We start from the raw sequence: 21,802 nt of genomic DNA, 5'->3' as shown, positions 1-21,802 counted from the left end.
AGGACCCTGAGATCAGGACCTGAGCTGTCAGACACTAAACCAACTGAGCCACCCAGGTGCCCCCTGACAACCATCTTCTGAGAGATTTGTTATGTACCTTCGCCTGTTAATGAGTTGGGAGAGTCTGCAGTGAAGAAATCTGTTTAACATTGTTTGTTCTGGGCTCAGATAAGTTGAAGGGCGAAAACATGGGTGGTTAATGTCCAGACTGGCTCCTGGGAGAAATGAGGCCATGGGACACTGTGACTTTGGTGGTAAGGTCCATAGAGGATGCCATTTGTAAGTGCCTCTAGCAGAGACCAGGCTCCAGAATGGATGGACCATGGATCTGCCCCAGTATGGTGGCTCATGTCTTCTCAGTCCTCAAAGCACTGTAGAAGTGACGAATATTTCCTCATTCGCCCACAAAATAAGCTGATGGTGACCCGCTGAGCAGATACCGGACAGCCGGCAGCGTCATACATGAGAGCCTGGGTGTGTCACTCAACAGGAAACGAGCCAATCCTATCTGTGTGCATAGGGACTCAGTTAAAGACAAGCCAGACCGACAGGGAAGGCTGGTATCTCTCACAGTTGCTGAGAATCCAGCTCTCTGCCTAATTTTTCACTTTCATCCAGATGTTTCCTGTCAGGAAGGCACAGTCAATAATGTATGAATCTTAAAGGCGGAGGCAGATGTGGTTATTATTCCCTCTAGGCCTTTCCTGCCTTGGAGAAGACATATTACTCCAGAATGACTACAATTTTTAAAAATTTAAGTTGATATAGCCAGCTTATGAGTAAACGCATAGCTGCGATCATTTCAGTGCAAAAGTCTTCACAGGATTACAGTCTTCATCATGGTTTGGCTTGGCCTTTAAATTTTCAGCGTACACGCTTCAGACGATCATGCACGAGGGCTTCTAGAACAGAACCCACTCTCCCAGTAATGTTGCAGCAAGCAGCTTTCTCTTGGCGGCATGAGCCTCCAGCAGTCCATTTTTAATATTTGCTTTTATTTCTTAATCCTTCCAAACAATAAAAATGAAAGTCATTATAACCAAGTGTGGCTGTGGTAATAAATACTTTGGAGTCCAAAAATACATTGTCTCTGCCTGACCAGTTGCCCATTTTCCAGAATGTCTGGGTATTTATCTAGCAGCAAGAGACCATTATCCTTCGACACAGTTGTATTCCACTGACACCTAATCTCCTAATTAAAATCAGTATAATGATGGACTGTTTAAATTCTGGTTAAAATGTTCCTTTTCCATTTGCATTTAAAAGAAAACACACTCCTCATCACGGGTACCCCATCCTGGGTTATAATTTGGCTTTCCTTTTGCCAGAATCATAATGTCACTCTGACTTGCCACTGGTTAAATCTAAACGAGCATCTAAATGTGCCTCCCAGCTTGGCTGTTGCTTGGCAACACCAGCAGCCACCTCCTCATCGGGATGAGTTCTAATTGGTCACAACTCTTGACAGGAGCCACTGACTTATTAGAAATGACACTTGATTATTCACCTAGATGGCTAGAGCTGATACTTATCAGCAGGAAATTCTGCATAAAAATAAGTCATGGATGTGTTTAATATCTCGGTGGCAGAAGGAGGTAGTAAGTTTGGTTAACTGATATTAATTTTATATTTGTTAGCCACCAGTTTAAAGCACTTTAAGGTACTAATTTTTTTAAAGTCAACAATATGCTTAAATGCCATCTCCCACCCCCATTAGCTGACTCTTATTTATTCAGAAAATCCCCCTCTGACATCAGTTCCAAAACAACATTGCCCACAGGTCTAAGAATGCCAAATAGAATGAAACATTAAATTTGTAAAATGCAATGAAGATTTATTAGTTCCTGTCTATAAAGGGTTTATAATGTAGAAGGGTAACAAAGTACATGAATTCCTACATTATTACTAAGTAGTGGAAAACAGTGACAGAGTTGACGTCCTTTTTCGAGCATAAGAAGCCTCTTTGGGGGGGAGGGGGCGGGCAGGGGATAGCATTGGAAGTGAGTCCTGAAGATTTTACTGAGTTTTGACAGAGGGAGAAGGTACATTGCAAGTGGAAAGAGCTACAAGAACAAAGGCATCTGGACAAAAAGTACAGGATGTGTTCAGGGAATAGAGGAGTACAAATTGGCTGGAACACAGAGTACATGTAACGGATTAGCGAGAGAAAACTGGAAAAGTAGGTTGAGGCACAGAGGGTTCTGTGCTAGGGGGAGTGTTTTGTGCAAGCTTCACTGGAGGGCGAGGAGCTATGAAGTACTTGAAAGTGAGGGAGTAAGGAGAGGAGTTTCAGCCTTTCAGCCTGCAGGATGTGACACTTCCTCTAGACCCGTGTGACAGACACTGAAGGAGGAGGTGAGGATAGTTGCAAGTCATACCTGTACCTCTGGAGTCTCCACTTTCCATGGCCCCAGGGGGTCAGCTCCCAGGGGCCATATTTTGATCTCAGGGTGGTACCCTCTGCTCAGGCTCTTTCCTGAATCTCCTTTATACGTAGACCAATGAGTCAGCCCACCTACACACCATTGAAGGGGGCGGGGGGGGGGCATCTCGGTTTAGAAGTAGAAGATAATGAAGAAGGGGTCCTTTCCTTCTCTCTCCCTAATCAGGAAATGTGTTATCTCTAGCACCCGGGCTGACTCTGTTCTCCAAAGTTTCAGGGGTCCCAAAGGCTTAATGGTGTTTATTTGTTTTGTTTTCCAAGTTCATGGCATCATGCATTAAGTGAAATTATAACCTAGAAGTAAATTGACTGAGGAACAAAGAGAATGTGGATTCTGATTTTGGAAGAGAGAGCAACAAGCCAGGAGTCAGAGGATCTGAATTTCTAATTCTCACTTTTACTAAGTTTTTGAAACATAAAAATAACCAGATTTAGGTCTTTATGTAATTCTGAAGTCAATGCATCAAAGAGATGCAAATAGAGTTTCTTACCATGGATGGAATGTGTTGGAGCAAATAGAGAGGCTCATGGATTCAATCCTTTACTGTGCCAAACTGGGAAGTTGCCTGCTCTTTCCATGGTTCTTAAGTAACTCAATCTGATGCTTAGTGACCTCACTCAAATCCTAGAATGGAAAGGGACTTTATAGTGCACTGCAATTAGCCCCTTGTTTGAGGGTGAGGATCCCAGTTCAGAGAGATTCAAATGACTTGCCTAAACTAAGAGGTAGAACAAGCATGAGTACCAGGTCTTTGGCACAGAGCCAGCTCCCTGCAAACTGCACCACCTTCATGCTAAGATAGAAAGAGCTCTTCAATCAACCCATGTTCCTTCTATGTCAAAGCCCTCAAAGAACATTCAATCTGTCATCACCTAGATAGTTCTAGAGACACAACTGAATATGTTGCACTAAGCCCATTCCTGATAGAACAAATATCAAAAACTTTAGTAATGTATGACAACTCACAAGAGTTGCCACAAGAAGGTGACATTGCAAATGTATTAGTTATCAATTGCTGTGTAACAAATTACCCTAAAATTTAGCAGCTTAAAACAGTAAAACTTTATTAGCTCATGGTTTCTGTGGGCCTCTGTGTGCAGCAGTCAAGCTGTTGGCCTGGGCTATGATCTCATCTGAAGGCTTGACTAGGGGAAGATCTGCTAAGCTTATGGTTATTGGCAGGATTCAATTCTTAGTGAGCTTTAGAAGGTAGGATAACAAGCTTGTTCTACGTCCTTCAGTCAATGGGGATACTTAGATAACAAGTACTTTCATTAGACCGGTCTGGTGACTAAGTACAGACTGGATTGAAAAGTGAAAAGAAAGGAGGCTATGAAGCTCTTTGAAAACTATTTTTTAAGGTTCTGGGTGGCTCAGATGGTTTAGCATCTGCCTTCACCTCAGGCTATGGTCCTAGAGCCCTGGGATCGAGTCCCACATCAGACTCCCTGCTCAGTAGGGAACCTGATTCTCCCTCTACCCTTCTCCACTGCCTGTGCTCTATCTCTCTCTTTCTCTCTCTCTCTCTGAAATAAAGTCTTTCTAAAAATCTATATAAAAAAAGAAAACTTTTTTAGTCCATCTATGTGTTAGACACTATACAAAGTATTGAGATTACAACGTTACTTATGCTGCTTTGTTCTCAAGAAGCAGGATGATAGCCACGTTCCAGGTGACAGACAGGTGGCAAAGCCTGAATTAGAGTAATTGGCAGGGAGATAAAGATGAAGAGACAGAGACAAGGAACTAATGATAACATGGTGAGGCAAGAACAGGTGGATCCAATGGGGTCTTGTCTCTAAGGAATAAGAGGAGAGGAAATGGTGCCAGGCATCCAAACCAGGGGTCCTCCAGAGGATAGCTGTCATGCCTTCTAGTGCCAAGCCTTTTATATATTTCTAATCACTGTCACAACTCTTCAAAGAAGATCTCATTATTCCCATTTTGTGGATGAAGAAATAGACTCACTGAAGTTGAGCAATTCACCCAACCAAGGTCACACAACTAAAAACTACCAAGGAGAGGAAATCTAATAACTGGCAGTGGCTTTGAGGATTTGCTCTCCCAGGGTCAAGTGTACTTAACAAGGTCAGCATCTTAGTCTCAGAGAAAGAAACTCCACTGATGAAATTCTGTGAATCACCTAAAAAAAAAGAGAAGAACGCCTATGATCAGGAGAAATCCTTAGCCCTTCTTTGTCATTTCCCTATGAGCTGTCTCTTTTGACCACTCAGAAAGCTCTTCCACCTTGTTAAATTAACTCTATTGTCCCCTGTCTATACCTTGACTCAGAATTCCTTAGACATAGTCTTAAAAAAATCCATTTTTTTCAACTGGGCAATTTAGTAGTACAGCCAACTCCAGCTAAGCAAGGACTTCCTTCCTCGAAGAATTTCTTTCCCAGGCTGAGGAGGGTACTTTACCCTTGATGGTGACTGCTAGTTACCAAATGGCTGAACACCATACACTCAGCACCATCTAGAATAAAGCCAATCAATGTGAGAGGTGAGAGAAGCAAAATGGGAACCTTTCTCCCTGGGCTTGGCTGCTAGACTGTCATTCCCAAGAAGAAATCATTCTTCTAAAAGCTAATAACATTAATATTTTATCTGATGATAAGTATCACATATGTGCCTTATGAAAAATGTGGGAAAAACAAAAATAAAAATTTCTCATTATCCTACAAAGATGAAATGTAACCATCAAATGAGAATCTTTTATTAAGATCTGACGATAGTATTGTGTGTTCATCTGTGCTTGTGTGTTTGCACAAGCCACCTATGCCTGCTTGTCTGCAAATCTAGGGGAATAACTGCTGGGCTTGTGGATTGTATAAAAATGATTGCAAGCCCATCAAAGAGAGCTTTTGTTTGTATGCAACTCGTGTGAGAGTGAATATTCCATAACTACTTGTGTATAATGCAAGGAAGAAAGCCTGAAACAATGCCTATTGGCCAACATACAGAGCATGCTCCACCGTCTTATAATATCTTCTCTGCATTGCTTCTTAAAACATTTTTCATATTACATGCCCCATCTCATATCACATTAACCCAAATAAAAATGTCATTACCCATTCAGTGCAACAGACAGCAGGCAGAGCGTGGTGGAAAATTACAATCATGCCAGTCAGCCGCAAAGCATTCTAGTTACGAGCATGTAGAGGAACCAATGGAGGGTGGTGGGTTCAGCCCCCCATTGCACTGTCCAGCATACGATTGGATTCAGCACGGGTGGACCCCTTCTGCACGAGGCATGCTTCTGAAGAGTTCAGTGTAAATCCAATTTTATGTTGCATACCATTTTTGTTCCATTAAGGAAGCTATAAGCTGTAAGCTTCCTTTTTTTTTTTTTTCTGAAGCCAGAGTTTATTTCTAGGTAAGCAATACTCCTGGACCGTTCAGAGGCTAAAAGGCCCCAGGGCATCCAGGTATCTAATGTTAGAGCCGGGTGCTAGCCATGGCTGCTTCTACTTCGAAACCGTCTGACTGACCCCGGGCGGGGTGACAGCCCTCTCTTTCCTCCTGTCCCAGAGTGGTGTATTCCTCAGAGTTTTGGCGTAATTCATACAGGGCCATCCCTCCAGTAATGAGGACAAAAAGAACTCCAGAAGCCATCATTGTCAATATATTGACAAAATATTTTATATTTTATAGGTTCACTTGTACCACTAAGCTTATTAAAATAATGGAAGAATATAGCCCGGGAAGGCAATCACAGAAATATGGATGAGGTAGTAGAATTCTCCAAACACGAAGGCAGGCTAAGATTTTTCGAGAGCAGTGGCCCAGAGGCCATTAAAAGTGACCCATTTACACGCACTTTTGTCCTGATGGATTTTTAAATTGACAGTGTGTGAGCATTTAGAAGAGAATGCAGTTGTCATGAAGAGCCCACCCAGAGTTCCCAGGAATAAATCAGGGTAGCCATTCTCATCCTTGTTCTGAGTGGACTTCAGGATAGGCATATGAGGTCAATTACATTTCTATCCCAGCAAATCATTTGACAAATTCTTCCCCAGCCAACTTATTGAGCAGTTGCTGCCTGGCTGCACTTTGGTTCGTGAACTTAGGTTCATGCACAGCCGGCCAAAGAGCCAGAATCAGTGACTGCTGGCCAATTCTGGGGCTACCTAAAGTAGCAGACCAGCAGAGGGCCATGGGCTCTGTGTCTGCTCCTGTATACGTATTGCTGGATGGGCTGAATGAAGGCTTAAAAGGCACACTCACCAAATTTCAGATGGAAAAAGCAGGAATAGCCAGTGTTGTAGGAGATGAGATTTGAATGCATGAGTGTACCCCTTGGCCCACCCACACTGAGCACAAGCACTCTAGTACTCTAAGCCCTTGAAGCTTGATGAGCAGAAAATCCTTTTTCCCCAGAATGTTCCTCTCCAGATACTTCTTCCGAGGAGTCTTGGCAACAAAGGAGACTCTCCGCTGCTCTGCTGTCTCTCCATCGAGGGTGTGGGTGTATTCTGCTCTGCACATCTGCTCCTTGACCTGCTGTGTGGCTGCCCATAAGTGCTGTCCAGGCCACTGTCCCTGCTCTGGGAACTCACACAGCCTACAGCTCACTCTGACTCACCGGGAGTGCCTTTCGGCTTCTCAGGACCATCTCTCCCACAGCAAGCTGTTGGAAAGAACTGGTGTCCCAGTTCTTTGGTGACACTGCAGAGCACATGGGGTTGGCTTGCAGAGCCATAGGATGGAGGGGCCCAATGAAGCCATGTGTCCCTCCAACATCTGGCTAACAGCCACCCAGGCTGTCCCACTGTGCCAGGCTTCTCCAATCACTTGAATGTTTTAGGGGAGTTAAAAGATGGTTCTGCTCAGAACACACGGCAGGACTTTTTACAGCTACAAATATAATATAAATGTAAAGCCTTTCTAATGAATGGAGTCTGAAGTGTCAAAAAAATCAATTGCATGTGGTGATGATGCATGGAAAAAGACCTTGTGGTCTTTGTTGACCCGAACCTCAATATTGTCCTGTCATACATGTCTTCTTAAAAAGTCAACATACATTTGAACTCGGCCACAGTAACTTCTTGCAAGATACATCCACGAAGGCAAAAGAAACAAAAGCAAAAATGAACTATTGGGACTTCATCAAGATAAGAAGCTTTTGCACAGCAAAGGATACAGTCAACAAAACTCAAAGACAACCTACAGAATGGGAGAAGATAGTTGCAAATGACATATCAGATAAAGGGCTAGTTTCCAAGATCTATAAAGAACTTATTAAACTCAACACCAAAGAAACAAACAATCCAATCATGAAATGGGCAAAAGACATGAAGAGAAATCTCACAGAGGAAGACATAGACGTGGCCAACATGCACATGAGAAAATGCTCTGCATCACTTGCCATCAGGGAAATACAAACCAAAACCACAATGAGATACCACCTCACACCAGTGAGAATGGGGCAAATTAACAAGGCAGGAAACAACAAATGTTGGAGAGGATGTGGAGAAAAGGGAACCCTCTTACACTGTTGGTGGGAATGTGAACTGGTGCAGCCACTCTGGAAAACTGTGTGGAGGTTCCTCAAAGAGTTAAAAATATACCTGCCCTATGACCCAGCAATTGCACTGCTGGGGATTTACCCCAAAGATACAAATGCAATGAAACGCAGGGACACCTGCACCCCGATGTTTCTAGCAGCAATGGCCACGATAGCCAAACTGTGGAAGGAGCCTCGGTGTCCAACGAAAGATGAATGGATAAAGAAGATGTGGTTTATGTATACAATGGAATATTACTCAGCCATTAGAAATGACAAATACCCACCATTTGCTTCAACGTGGATGGAACTGGAGGGTATTATGCTGAGTGAAGTAAGTCAGTCGGAGAAGGACAAACATTATATGTTCTCATTCATTTGGGGAATATAAATAATAGTGAAAGGGAATATAAGGGAAGGGAGAAGAAATGTGTGGGAAATATCAGAAAGGGAGACAGAACGTAAAGACTGCTAACTCTGGGAAACGAACTAGGGGTGGTAGAAGGGGAGGAGGGCGGGGGGTGGGAGTGAATGGGTGACGGGCACTGGGGGTTATTCTGTATGTTAGTAAATTGAACACCAATAAAAAATAAATTAAAAAAAAAGTCAACATACACCTGGGCTTGTGATTGGCAGTGACCCATTTATGATTTATGGGATCTTACCTGAAATATTGTGTTCCATTTATGGAGCTGCCTTCCAAGAGTGACACTGATGAGGGAGAGAGAGAAAAAGAGAGAGAGATAACAAAGGAGAAGTGCATGTAGACCATGTGGCACAAGGAGTGGTTGAAGGGATGGGGAACAATTGTCTAGGAGATGAGGAGGAGCAGCATTTGCTGTCTGAGTATTTGAAGCATTACTGTGTGGAAGAAGTCAACTGAAACCAGTGAAAGTCAACTGAAACCAGAGGAGGAGCAGCATTTGCTGTCTGAGTATTTGAAGCATTACTGTGTGGAAGAAGTCAACTGAAACCAGTGAAAGGTTGTTAGAAGGGAAGATTTTGCCTCAGTACAACATACCTTCTAACAAGTAGATTAACATCCTATAACTTTCCCCAAAGCCTCAAGACTTTAAGAACCAAGACTAGGGGATGCCTGGGTGGCTCAGTGGTTGAGCCTTCAGCTCAGGGCGTGATCCTGGGGTCCTGGGACCGAGTCCCACATTGGGCTCCCTGTAGGGAGCCTGCTTCTCCCTCTGCCTGTGTCTCTGCCTTTCTCTGTGTGTCTCTCATGAACAAATAAATAAAATCTTAAAAAAAAAAAAAAAAGAGCCAAGACTGGGTCTTAAGTAATCATTCAAATTCATTCCCTCATTCAAAAAATAATTACTACGTGCTAGGCATTGTTCTAGGTTCTGGGGACATACAAATGAACAAAAAGACAAAAATCTTCCCTGCCCTCAGGAAGTTATGTTCTAGTGTCAAAATAGGAAAATCATAACATATTTAACATTTTAAAAATGTTTTCCAGAAGAAAGGCTCAGAACAATGGTTTATGGCATGTTGCTTTAGCTATGGTGTTACTGTAGAATGGACACTGGTTAGAAGGATTCCCCTCAGCGTTTCTGACTTGGCTTTGCAAATATACAGGAGAAAATATAAGGTCACATGTGTGGCCATCAGGTTCCACAGAGAATCCCACCCCCTCGAGCCGGCGGCTGGGGTCAAAGTGGTAGTGGCCAAAAATGAGATCCAAACTTGTCGAAGCTGGACACTCATTATACAAATGTTCACGATACCATTCTCTCTGTGTGCATATGTTAGACATTTTCCATAATGAAAATATTTTAATATTTAAAAAAAACTCAGCAATTTCCCTGGGTGGGCATGAAAGGTCTCCTGAAGTCAAGGGCTCCCTTACACATATGTATTCAAAGGTTTAAGCAGCAGATGCAGATATGAATAGCCATCCATCAGAAATGTTCTAAAAATGATTTTCGTATTGAGTAAAAAGTTGAAATGGACGATCGTACGTTCCTTTGGAGACTACGATTCTATATTCTATTGGAAGATCTAAAGTATAATTGGAACCAAGCAAACATGGATTTGGGCTAATTCCAGAGAGAGTACATATGGATTGTGGGCTATTTACTCTCTAATGCTAACCAAATGTCACGAAACCAAGTACTGATTCTCATTTCTGTCTAAGCATTTAATGATCATTTTTGTAATTATTTCACAGTATTTACTCGAAATCCTTTCTTCTTTTTGCTTCCAAAAGAACAGATTGCTTAAGCTAAAATAGACGTTTACAGCTATTGTAGTTTACGATTTTTGTGAAGTTCAGACCCTCCTCTTGAATCTTTGCTGCATGAAAGTTACCTTGAAAACAATGTTTTCCCAGGAAGCACCACACATAACCTCTGTATCTGCAGCTAATTTAGGTGTGCTCCCTGCCTGGTGTCCTAATTACCCCTTTGTTATCTGCTATCAGATGACTCCCCTAATCAGCCAAGCCTGCGATCTGCTCCTGGCTCACTTAAAACACTACGCGGAATCCGGGGACGCCTTCGACATCCAGAGGTAAGGGTGCTATGTGGCCACAGGATAAATGAGAAATCGGACTTTTGAATTGCTGCTTCTTGCAACTGTACATAATTGCTGGACAATTACCTCGGGACCAGCAAACTATGGAAACGCTAGAAGCTCATAAAAAGCATGGGTGGACTGAATAATAAGAAGAAATGAAACCCACGTAAAATGTGCAGAGAATGGGAACAAAGCCCAGGGTAGGTGTGGCGTGTGGCAGGAAGCCTTGGGTGGGCAGTGGCGTGTGGGTGGACACGCCTTGTGACCTCTGCAGATGCGGGAGTGGGCAGAGAGGACAGGCCTGCGGGGGGAAGGGGAAGTCCATGCATTTTCACCGAATTGCAAGAACTGCAATGCACCCCAGCCTAGGAGCCAGGACTTAGCAGTGGACACCAAATTGAAATGACTGATTATCTGGCTTCCCCTCCACGTGTCCTCTGCTAAGTTATGGCTTTTGGCACCAGAGTAGTAGGGCGAGAGACTCGGGTCAGCCAGAAGCCGACTCATTCTTATTATCACTTGTAATGAAATAATAACATAACCATCACCAGCATTCAAATTCTGCCGTGGTGTTTACAAAATCCTCTCACACACTTTCTCTCTGGCCACGAGATGCATGAGTTGGCTAAAGAACAACTACAAAAGCAAAATAAATAACTTAAAAACCCTTAACTCTTTGGCTGTGAGGATCAGAGGGAATTGCATTCAGTGGGCAGACGGCCTTCGTTGTAGCGGGGACATGTGCAATCAATTGTGGAAATATTTTCGATAAAGCAGTCAAAATAAAAGAAATCATCTAAGGATGTCATTTATTCCTTAGTGATAAGCTGTTGGTGATAGAAAGGAACTCCATGTGTGCCTGCATCAAGCCACAAAAATAAGAACTTTTCTTTATAAAAGGATGTGCGTACCCCGGTGCTAGCCTTTTTTTTTTTTTTTTAAAGAAAGAACTGCACCTGACTCCTCCTGCAAGATACCAACGGAGGATCATTCTGGTTTAAAATGGCCCTTTGAGGGCAGGTTTCCTAGAGCCTAAGAGGTTAATTTTTCTGGAGCTGTTGCCAGACACTTTTCCTTCTGTTTGTTTCTAAAGTGCAACGTGTGTTTTCTGTAATAATATACATATGTTCACGAAGCTGGTCCCAAAGTTTGTCTTGTATTTATTTGAGTGTGAAGCGCCCTTGTTTTTGGTTTGTTACTTTTAGAAAAACTGTAAAATCACTAGGAGGAAGAGGGGGACAAGCTAATAAAACTAGATGAACAGGTTGCTAATTCATCAACCCCCAACTTGTTCTGTATCAGTTAACCGCTCGATCCTGGCTTTGGACCGACTCTGCACAGCTTTGGGGCAAGATGCATGGGTTTTGGGTCAACTGTGTTCCCTCCCCCACAGGGAGGAAAATTTAAAACATCCTTCTTGGAATTTGACTGTGGCTGGTTGATTAAGGCTGCCCGAAGCCTGAAAGTTGAGGACATGATGCTCTCTTACCTTCCCCAGTCTTTGTTTGCATGAGCCATCTGATAGGTTCTTGTGTCTCCTCCCGAATTCTGTTGCCAGGCTCAAAGGATCTCAACTCAAGCGCCCTTTCCCACCCCCTCACTTCAGCTCTGAAGTGGTGCCTCTTTAGGGGTGTGCACGATGGCCAGGCCAAAGGCAGGGCCCTTACCACACCCAAATGGCTTCCTCTTCCCGCAGGTGCTACAGCTGCTACACCACAGATGTGGTTGCCAGTGTCGCCTTTGGCACCCAAGTGGACTCCCGACGGGCTCCCGGGGACCCCTTTGTGAAGCACTGCAGGCGTTTCTTTGCATACTCCATCCCCAGACCTATCCTGGTTTTAATCTGTAAGTGCAACTCTTGCCCAGAGTGGGAAGACCAGGGTCCAGCAAGCTGGCCTGATGCCCTGACAGCTGGGAGGGCCCAGGCAGCTTTTGGGGATCACCCTAACCACGAGGGGTCTCTGAGAGTCACCCTACAGAGTCCACCCCACAGAGGCCTTATGCTCAGAACCACCCAGGCTCCTCTTGTCACCAGCCAGGGCCACTCATTACCAAGGCAGGTAGCTCGGGCCTCTCTCACCACGGCCGCAGAGAGAACAGTGCTGAGCGCTTTGCTTGCGCTGCCTCCGAAAGTGCTGCGTTCACCTTGTGGGGAAGTATTCTCATCCCCACTTCACAGATGGGAAAACTGAAGCTTAGAAAGGCAGAGACAAAACTGGAGCCCAAAGCGTTTCATTTTCTACATCATATTGCCCACCCGCCCCCCACCCCCAGCAAAACCCTCTTCAGAGGACCTCTCTGCTTGAAGCACAGTAAACTAGAAATCACATGAAGGTCCTGACAGGTTACCTGATACCATGTAGACTGGTCGATTTATTTTATTTTTATTTTAGAACTGAGGTTTTGCCCTCTGGCCAATTCCAGCATCTTCTTGCTTTTATGGAAGTATTGAAGTGTTGCTATTGCCATTATTGATTATTGCCCCAACTTCTGACCTTTTTGCTGGGCTGCTAAATTGTATTCACTCCTTGGTCAGTCTCACTCCCATTTCTGAGTCCATTTCTACGAAGTCCCTATCCCCTTCAGCAGCCTCACACTGAAATTGTAGGAGGGGTTGCTGAGGGAGTCCCATCAGCCGCCCCTTTGTCCCTCACCACCACCACCCCCAACCCCTGCCACCTCCAGGAGCTGCTCCCCTGAGTCAGTTCCCCTTGCCACTGACCACGGACACGCCCTGCAGTGGGTGGCCCCCTGTCCCTGTTGCTGCTCCCACTCTTCTCTCGACCACTCTGAGCCCACGTTGGTTCAGGCTCTGGCTCTTGAAAATGGACAGAGTGTTCTGAAAGCTCCGAGGGCCCAGAACTTCTCCTCCCTGCCCCCCACCCCCACCCCCAGCTCCCAAGCAGCACCTGTGCAGGGCAGGCCTGACCTGAGCAACCCTGCGGCTGCTCGGCCCCTTGGCCTAAGCCATCCTCTAGGAGAAGAGAAGTGTCCTTGGCCCAAGGAGCCCTGCCCAAGGCCATGACAGGAAGGACATAGGCTGCATGTACCTGGCACAGCAAGGACGTACCCACAGGGCCAGTGTTCTTGCCAGCGGCTGTCGTGGCAGCTCGTAGGGACCATTCAGGTGGTAGCTCTGGGGACAGTGACCCTGTGGGAAAGCAAATGCAAATGGCCCCCAAGTTAAGAAAATAGATCAGCTTCCACCACTTGCTCAGGTTTGAAACAAACCCTATAACCCGTCCTCATTGATGGAATATGAAGACCGTGGGCCTCCCTCTCTAGGACCTGGAAAATTAAATTCTAAGGATGAGATTGACTTCTTGGGGGCCAGATGGAGTGTGGACTCAGTTGTGCAGACATTTATCATGTGCTTACTGAGTGGCGAGTGGAATAAGGCACAGCACCTGCTGGAAAGCATGCAGGCCCCGGTGGGGCGGGCGGGGGGCGGGGGGCGGCCTTCTGATGAGGACTCTAAGTCAAGGCCGGGGTCTGCTTCCCTGGCAACAAGCTTCGGGTAGCCCCGGGTTACTGCCACCCCGTTTTCAGTGCCACTTTTGTTTTTCTCTTTCAAGTATCATTTCCATCCATAATGGTCCCACTGGCCCGGATTTTGCCCAATAAGAACCGAGATGAACTGAATGGCTTTTTTAACAAACTCATTAGGAATGTGATTGCCTTGCGGGACCAGCAAGCAGCCGAAGAGGTAACGTATCTTAATAGGACACGGCGTCGAAATGGAGTGGGGCCTGATTTGGCACCCCTCCCTCTGTCCTGTCTCTTCCCTCCCAGCCCTGCACACACCGCGCTGGCCCTTACTGAGGCCTACCACTTAGAGCTTTCCAGGGCATGAGAAGGAAAGGAGAAGGGCTGAGAAGGGGTGATCACAAAAGAGAAAAGAGAGGACAGAGGGGAAGGATGGTGGACAGAAGCCCAGAGCAAACGGTCCAGGCTCTGACATGGGCGCCCCCCCCCGAAACTCACAGCCTCTCTATTTCAAGCACCAACAATAGCAACCCCAAAGAATTTTCCAGGTAAATGTGCCCACGTGGACTTTTCATCGGCATATCCTTTCTATTGAAAATCGGCAAGATGGATTTTACAGCATGAAGAGCATCAGCCGTAGAGAGGAGCTGGGGCAACTGGTAATTGATCTCACACTGGCTTTCAGCATGGACGACGTGGCTACGAAATTTGGGGGTGAGGGCTCTCTCCTGCTGCATCTGAGACCCTGAGACTTTTTCCTCCTTACAGACTTGCACCACACTTGGCACATAGGAGGAATCCAGGGAATATTTGGCTGAGAACAGAAATGGGACTTTTCAGTTAGGAAAATAATTTCACTGCTGGATACACTCATGCACGCCTAATGCTATTCTTTAAGGGCCTCGTTGCATTCAAGAAAGTTGCTTCAAAAGGAAACAACAAGGGCTGAAGTGTCTTCTCTGGAATTGACTTGTGCGAGCTTTAAAAGGGTTGCTTCAAAGACTAGCTCAGAGAGATTAATAAGGGACAACGTGAGGTCCCATTGCTGCGCTGGGGGGCCCAGAAGGAGATCGGGGGTCAATCAGTGGCTGGATGCACCAGCAGCAGCCTCGTCTCGCCTGGCGTCCCCCCGCTGGAGACTCGGAAGCAAAGGTGTCCTGGTTCAGAAAGCAGGGGAAGGTGTGCAGAAGCTCACAACCCCTTGGCCCACACCACTGTGAACTGCACTTGATGCCCTTGGAAAAGAATCAGCTCACTGGTGTCCCTGGCCTGGCTTTGCCACCTAAAAGGACAGAACATTCTCATCCAGATTCATGCGTCTCCAGAATGAGGATGAAGCCTACGGAAGGAGGGGCGGGGAAAGCCACGTTTCTAAACCTCAGAATCGCTCTGAAGAGCTTTCTGATGACAGTTTTGTCACACACACACACACACACACACACCCTTCCCCCAGCCCGAACCCCACAGGCTGTGGAATCAGGCTGAAAATTCTAAAACTGTTGCACCCAATGGCTTACTATGAGGTGAGGGGTTTATTAAAGATCCAATTACTGGGATTGCCTCGAGCTCTTCCTTTTATAAACTCGAGAGCTATTTGTTTCAAACAATGAGTTGATCTGAGAAAAACCTCCCAACCACAAATCCAGGACTGCCCGTGTCAAGACAGAGCTATATGGTTACTAAAAAAACTTGCTTTAAACCCATCTAAACTCTGTAGACATTCCATCAAGCAGATGTGTGTTTGCGCAGTGGAAAATGCAGCACAGATGTTAAAAGGTAAATATTTTTCTAAGCTCTAGCCGATGGGTGGATTAGACACCTACATCTATCAGGGTGCGTATTTTTCTTGGATATAACCATAAAGCAGCACTGTTTCAGTCCTAAATGGGCAGTGTTCAAATAGCCTCTGTGATGCAGTGCAAATAAAAGAAACCCATCTACACTAATGCTCTTCTCCAGCGCCCAGGCCCTAGGGAGCAGCCCTGTCCTCTGGCCTTTGTAGCTGGAGGTGACAACAGAGTTCTAACCATGCTCGATGGCCCTCTAGCAGCCTGTCAGAGCAGGGACGAGAGGAAGGGTTGCCAGCTGCAGTGCTGGGAAGAGCCCCCGGTGCTCTCCTGCCCGACACCGTCTCCACCCCCCTCCCGTAAAGCCAAGGGTGAGCCTCAGGGACAACTGCGTGGCACCCTGAGGAGTTCTTTCTTTCTTTCTTTCTTTTTTTAAGATTTTATTTATTTATTTATTCATGAGACACACACAGAGAGAGAGAGAGAAAGGCAGAGACACAGGCAGAGGGAGAAGCAGGCTCCATGCAGGGAGCCCGACGCGGGACTTGATCCCAGGACTCCAGGGTCAGGCCCTGGGCTGGGTCAGGTGGGCGCTAAACCGCTGAGCCACCCGGGCTGCCCACCCTGAGGAGTTTAACACTCCCCAGCTGACAGGCCTGGGGATTCTCATCCAAGAGCCAGGGTAAAAGAAAGCACTCACCTGCCACATGTGCCATCATGCCCTGCCCCGTCCTGACTCTGCCCCACGGGACCACAGCAGCCACCCAGATGTTGGCCAAGCATCAGGAAGGAATCTGGGGAAAGCCAGCCCTTGAGGATGCCTCCTGGAAATCAGTATGAGCAGGGCCAGGCTGGAAAGAGGCAGTCAGCTGTGGCTCACCTGAGCAGGCTGGCAGGACACCGAGGCCCTGGCTCCTGAGACTCAAGGTACTCGATGCCCACAGGCTTAGCTGTGAGCCCCGCTGGCATCTCAGCAGACATCCTGCAAGGACACAAAAGCTGGAAAGCAGTGGAGCTCCAAAGGCCTCAGTCTCCAAGGGCACGCACTTGTAAGCAAATCCAACACAGCCTTTCTCAAAAAATGTGTTTACCGCATTGCACTGTTATTTGTGGGATTATTTGTCGCAGGCCTAACACGTGCTCAGCACCACACCAGGCATGGGGGTGGGCCACAGGGTCCTGCCCTGGACTCGCTTATACTCTTGTGGAGGAGAAAAAGCAACAGCACGTGAAGTAACAACAATCTTATGGGTTGGAATTAAAGCACTGACACGTGGGGCAGGCACGGATTATTTAACGCAATAGAAATTCAGAAGCCAAGGAATTGTGCACACGTTGCACCAGGTACAGTACTTTGGAATTATGTTTCTCCCAGTGGTTCTGACTCTCTCCTTTGGCTGTTTAGCTCCATACACTTTGGAAAAGACAACCAACATATTGGTTGTCACTCATCACATTAACGAGCTTTTCGAAGAAAGGATAGGCCAGGGATACACTTGGTCAACTCGAAAGCAATACATAAATGCTTCGATTGTTACAATTAGTGCTAGTAAAAATATGAAGAATATGCAAATTGCAGCTAAGAAGATAGGGGAGAATGGTAAGAAAGCTCTAAGCACTTAAATGAGGCAGGGGATCCTTATGGGAAGAGGGACCCAAGGGTGGGGGAGGTATGGGCAGGCCAGGATCCCCAAGGCTCATTCCCTCCTGTCCCTGCTTCTGCCAATTTCCTACTGTGTGAGGAAAGCGAATGGCCACCTGAGTGAGCCCAGAGTGGTGTGTAAGTGAACAAGGGAGCTCGTGCTTTGCTTTAAATCTATAGGTGCTTCGCTTTCTTGTTGGAAAACCAACCAGCCAACCAACAGTACAAACATGTATAAAGTAAAAAAAAAAAAAAATCAAAGCCTCCACCACACCCCGGTTTTCCCACTCCTCCAGCTCGCTGTGAACTGCCGGGTTTAGATGTTGCTAAACATCCTCTATGCGTGAACAAATACGTGTAATTATGTGTATTGTACATGTACCGTTTTTATAGAAATGAGGTTCCACTGTGCATATTGTTCTGCAACTTGCTTGTTTTTTTTTTTACTTCCCCAAATGGCTTAACACGTTTCCCAATCAGCCCAGATAGAATGGCCTCATCCTTCTTAACGGCAGCATCACCGTCTGCTGTTTGCTGCACCAGAGCCTGAGAACCCAGTGCCATATAAAGGACATTCGAGGCTTCCAGGTTCTCACCATCTCAGATAATCCTGCAGCGAGGGTGCTGGTCCCATCAATCTCATTAAAAGTTACACATATACATGAGGTGCCTGGGTTGCTCAGTCTGTTAAGCTTCCAATTCTTGATTTCGGCTCAGGTTATGATTTCAGGGTCGTGGGATGGAGCCCCATGTCAGGATCCATGCTCAACACAGAGTCTGCTTGGGGTTCTCCCTCTCCCTCTGCCCCTCCCTACTGCTCACACTCTCTCTGTCTCTCAAAGAAATGAAAAATATCTAAAAAACAAAAACAAAAACAAAAAACAAAAAACGCTACATATGCATGTCTTTTTTTTTTTTTTTTCAAGAAGTCTCATTCATGTGACTCAAAGGTCTAGAATGGGCGTTTTCTCCGTTTGTCCCTTAGAGGCGGAGAGATTTCCTCCAACTGATCCTGGATGCCCGACATTTGGCCACCTCTCTGGGTGTGGACAGCTTCGACATGGTCAGACAAGTCTTCTCCTCCACCGACTGCACCGTGGGTCCCTCCCGGCCACACCAGCCCAGACACCTGTCCCAGCCTCTGACTCTGGATGAGATCGTGGGCCAGGCCTTCATCTTCCTCATCGCTGGCTATGAGATCATCACCAACACGCTCTCTTTTGCCACCTACCTCCTGGCCACCAACCCTGACTGCCAAGAGAAGCTTCTGGCAGAGGTGGACAGCTTTAAGGAGAAATATGTGAGTACCGTTGTCCATTGGAAATCCGCAGGACATATGATTTTGTGTTGGTACAAGTGAAACTTATTTTTGATAATCTCCTCACTAAAACCACATTCTAAGTTTATAAGATGAAACTGGGGTGTTGCCCACCTTCTCTATACCTCTGGGTGAGCAAGTAAAAGGAAGTGTTCAGGACAACAGAAAAAAAAAGGAAAAAGAAAGGAAAAGAAAGAAAAGAAGGTGTGTCGTGCACATGCCTCTGCCGTGTGGGGTGGTCTGTGGATCCAGGCCTGGCTCGGGAGGCTGCAAAGTCTTAGCTCCGAGGGAGGGTCACAGAGCCAGGGATGGGAAGGAAGGGGGAGGTGTGGTTTCCCAATGCTCTGACTGTGGAGTCAGCGCTCTCCCTGGGAGGCAGGTGTGAGGCTGGAGGGGAACCCAGTCCTCCTGGCACAGGAGCGGACCGAAGGATAGACCAAGCCAAAGCAGGAATGAAACCTGGGTGAGCATCGAGGAGGAAGGCCATAAATGGAGTGAGGTGAAATGGGCTGGTTGGCACCGAGTCCAGATTCGGGATGTTCCTTCTAGATGAGCCTCTTCTTTGGTGGAGTTGAAGCAAACTTTCAAGGGTGCTGAGCGAGGCTACTTTATCACCCCATATTTTTCTGGATGCTTTTATGCGCACTGCTTTGAGTCACAAGTTGTTAAAAATCTGTGCTTTTAAAGGGAAGGACACTCTAGTAGACTTCATTACATTCTGATATAATTATTACATTCACAATTTGGGGGCAGTGGCCTGTTCTTAGAATCCTTAGAAACTTTTCTTTATATACTGAGCTGATAACTGCTTTCAGAAAAATCCACTTCTTTATCCCACAAGGGAAGTAGGTGCGAGGTCAGCCTTTCTTTGTGAATGCAGTTTTCAAATATTTTGTTATTTCAAATATTTGAAAACCTCATTAGCTATGTTACTAATTGCCTCAACTTTTGGCTCATCACGAGCCAACGGTCAACTTTAAGTTCCACACCGTTCTGACATCTGCTGGGCCAGGTCTCCCCAGGGCACTGCTTATCCCGTTGATTTCTTTGAGCCTGGATGCAAGAGTTTATACTTATCCATACTGTTGCTCACATCAATCAAAATAATTTTGAATCCTGGTTCTGCCATCTGTCATATTAGCAATTCTTCAGCTTGGAGTCATCTGAGACTTGGTAAGCATGCCTCCTCTTCCACGCAAGTCATTGATTAAAATGTTGAACAGGACAGGGCTTCCCTCCAGGTTGACATTGATCCGTTAATCAACATTCTTTGGGCATGGAGTCTCAATAAGTTGTGCATCCAAATAACCCTGCTACCTATTCCCACCACCCATCATATCCTGTTTCCTGGGTACTTGTGATGTTTGTCTGTCTGTCTGTTTGAAGAGGGACTCATGATGACTGGGGTACATGACTGCAAGAGAAAGCTGAAGGGCATATCTAGCAAGATACATTTAGTGGCACCTAACAAAACCCAATCTAAACTGATTTAAACCAAAAAAAAAAAAAGAGGCAGTGGGGAGGTGGGGTTACTTATTAGTACAGATCACAGAGCAGCCTAGGAAGAGATGTGACTTTGAGCAAATCTTTACCCAGGCCTCAAATGTGTGCGCAGATCCCAGTTTCTCCCCAGTTCTTGGTTGTGCATTCTTAGTACTGGCCCCATTCTCATGTGCTTTCCTCTCAAAGTCTGGGGAGCCAGCCAAGAATGTCTAGGACTACAGTAGGCTTCCTTGCTCGTTACCAAGAGAGAAAAGAATCTGTGGCTCTAAATTCTCAGCAGGAGTCATCAGGCTCACCGTAGTTGGGATCCTTAGGTCACTGCCCATTCTTGAGCCAACCATTGCAGCCATGGGAATGGCGGCGTGGAGGGGCTTAAGCCAGTCAATCCCACCCCCGGAGTTGATCATACCCATGTCATACGACTGAGAACTTGGGAGAGCACATGCCCGAGGAAGCTCTGGCTGCTATCTTGGGAAGGCAGTAAAGGCAGTAGAGGGTATTCGCCCCATGGTCTCAAACAAACCAGAAGCCAGCATCTAGAGAGTGGTCAGCAGTGTGGGAGACATGGTGGTGGGTTGAAGAGGGAGGTAGAAATCATGATCCACACCTTCAGGAAATGTAATCACCAACTGAAAAAAAAATAATGTCTATGAAAACAATACCCACCCTCCCAAATGAAACCTTCCTGGGCAATAGAAGGCAGCAAATAATCAAGTCTAGAATGTATGGTGTCATTGAGAGCGCTCATGGGGCTCTAGGAGTCTGTCCCACCAGCTACACCATAATTATATCCGTTATGTTCATCTACCACGAGGACACAAGGAGTGTTCCACTGGCTTCCATTCAGAGGCCCTCACTCACACAGCCCCTCAGCTCTGACATAGCCTCAACTGACCATGACCTCAAGGAGGGTGATACTGTATCACCAAACGCAGCCTCCTTCCAATCCCTCCACCCCCCCGGGTGGGGCTTCTTTCCCCAGAGAACTGTCTCCCCGGGGGGCTGTGCAGAATGTGGCCAGGCATTGAGACTCCATGAGAAAAGAAACAGATTTTGGTAGGTAAAGTTTTTCAAAGGGGGAGATGGCTTAAAATGCAGATGCCAGGGCTCTTTCCTCATAGGTTCTTATTCTGTAAGTCGGGGCCAAGGCCTAGGAACCTGAATTTTAAATAAACGTATCAAATGATTTTGATACGGGTGGTCTCTGGTTCCACCTTTGAGAAGTCAGCCCTAGACTCTCAGGGCCCAGACCCCTCTTCTAAGAAGAAACAGGAGCCAAAGCCCTGCCCCAGCCATGAAAGCCCCCCCTACCAAGCTAGGTCATTTTCTTTCTCTGAGTCACAGCTGGGACTGTCTCTGAGAAATGGGAATACATAGGGGTTGTCTTTTCTTTAATTGATTAGGCAATCACAATTGTGTTAATAGCCGTGTAAGTGTTGTACATGATAACCATTCAATGATATTTGTAGGTTCTTTTTTCTTTTTCTTTCTTTTTTTCCCTTCCTTTCTTCCTTCCTTTTCCTTCCTTCCTTCCTTCCTTCCTTCCTTCTTCAATATAATCAGAGTTCTGTTAATAGGGGCCATC

At 46.0% G+C, this 21,802-nt stretch overlaps 1 protein-coding gene across 3 annotated transcripts in view; it reads left to right on the top strand.

Annotated features, from left to right (window-relative positions):
* The window catches only part of TBXAS1 (thromboxane A synthase 1), a 161,813-nt gene that overhangs the window by 94,938 nt on the left and 45,073 nt on the right, over positions 1-21,802 (top strand). For all 3 annotated transcript variants that reach the window (XM_025433736.3, XM_025433737.3, XM_025433735.3), the window contains 4 exons: positions 10,387-10,475; positions 12,178-12,326; positions 14,057-14,187; positions 18,382-18,696. In XM_025433736.3, the coding sequence (XP_025289521.3) occupies positions 10,387-10,475; positions 12,178-12,326; positions 14,057-14,187; positions 18,382-18,696 (684 nt within the window). The remainder of the gene's footprint in view (positions 1-10,386; positions 10,476-12,177; positions 12,327-14,056; positions 14,188-18,381; positions 18,697-21,802) is intronic.

Source organism: Canis lupus, chromosome 16 (genome assembly GCF_003254725.2).
Source record: "Canis lupus dingo isolate Sandy chromosome 16, ASM325472v2, whole genome shotgun sequence".
Taxonomy (NCBI): Eukaryota; Metazoa; Chordata; class Mammalia; order Carnivora; family Canidae; genus Canis; species Canis lupus.
Note: the sequence above shows the minus strand (reverse complement) of the source record. Positions and strands in the feature narration are given on the sequence as shown.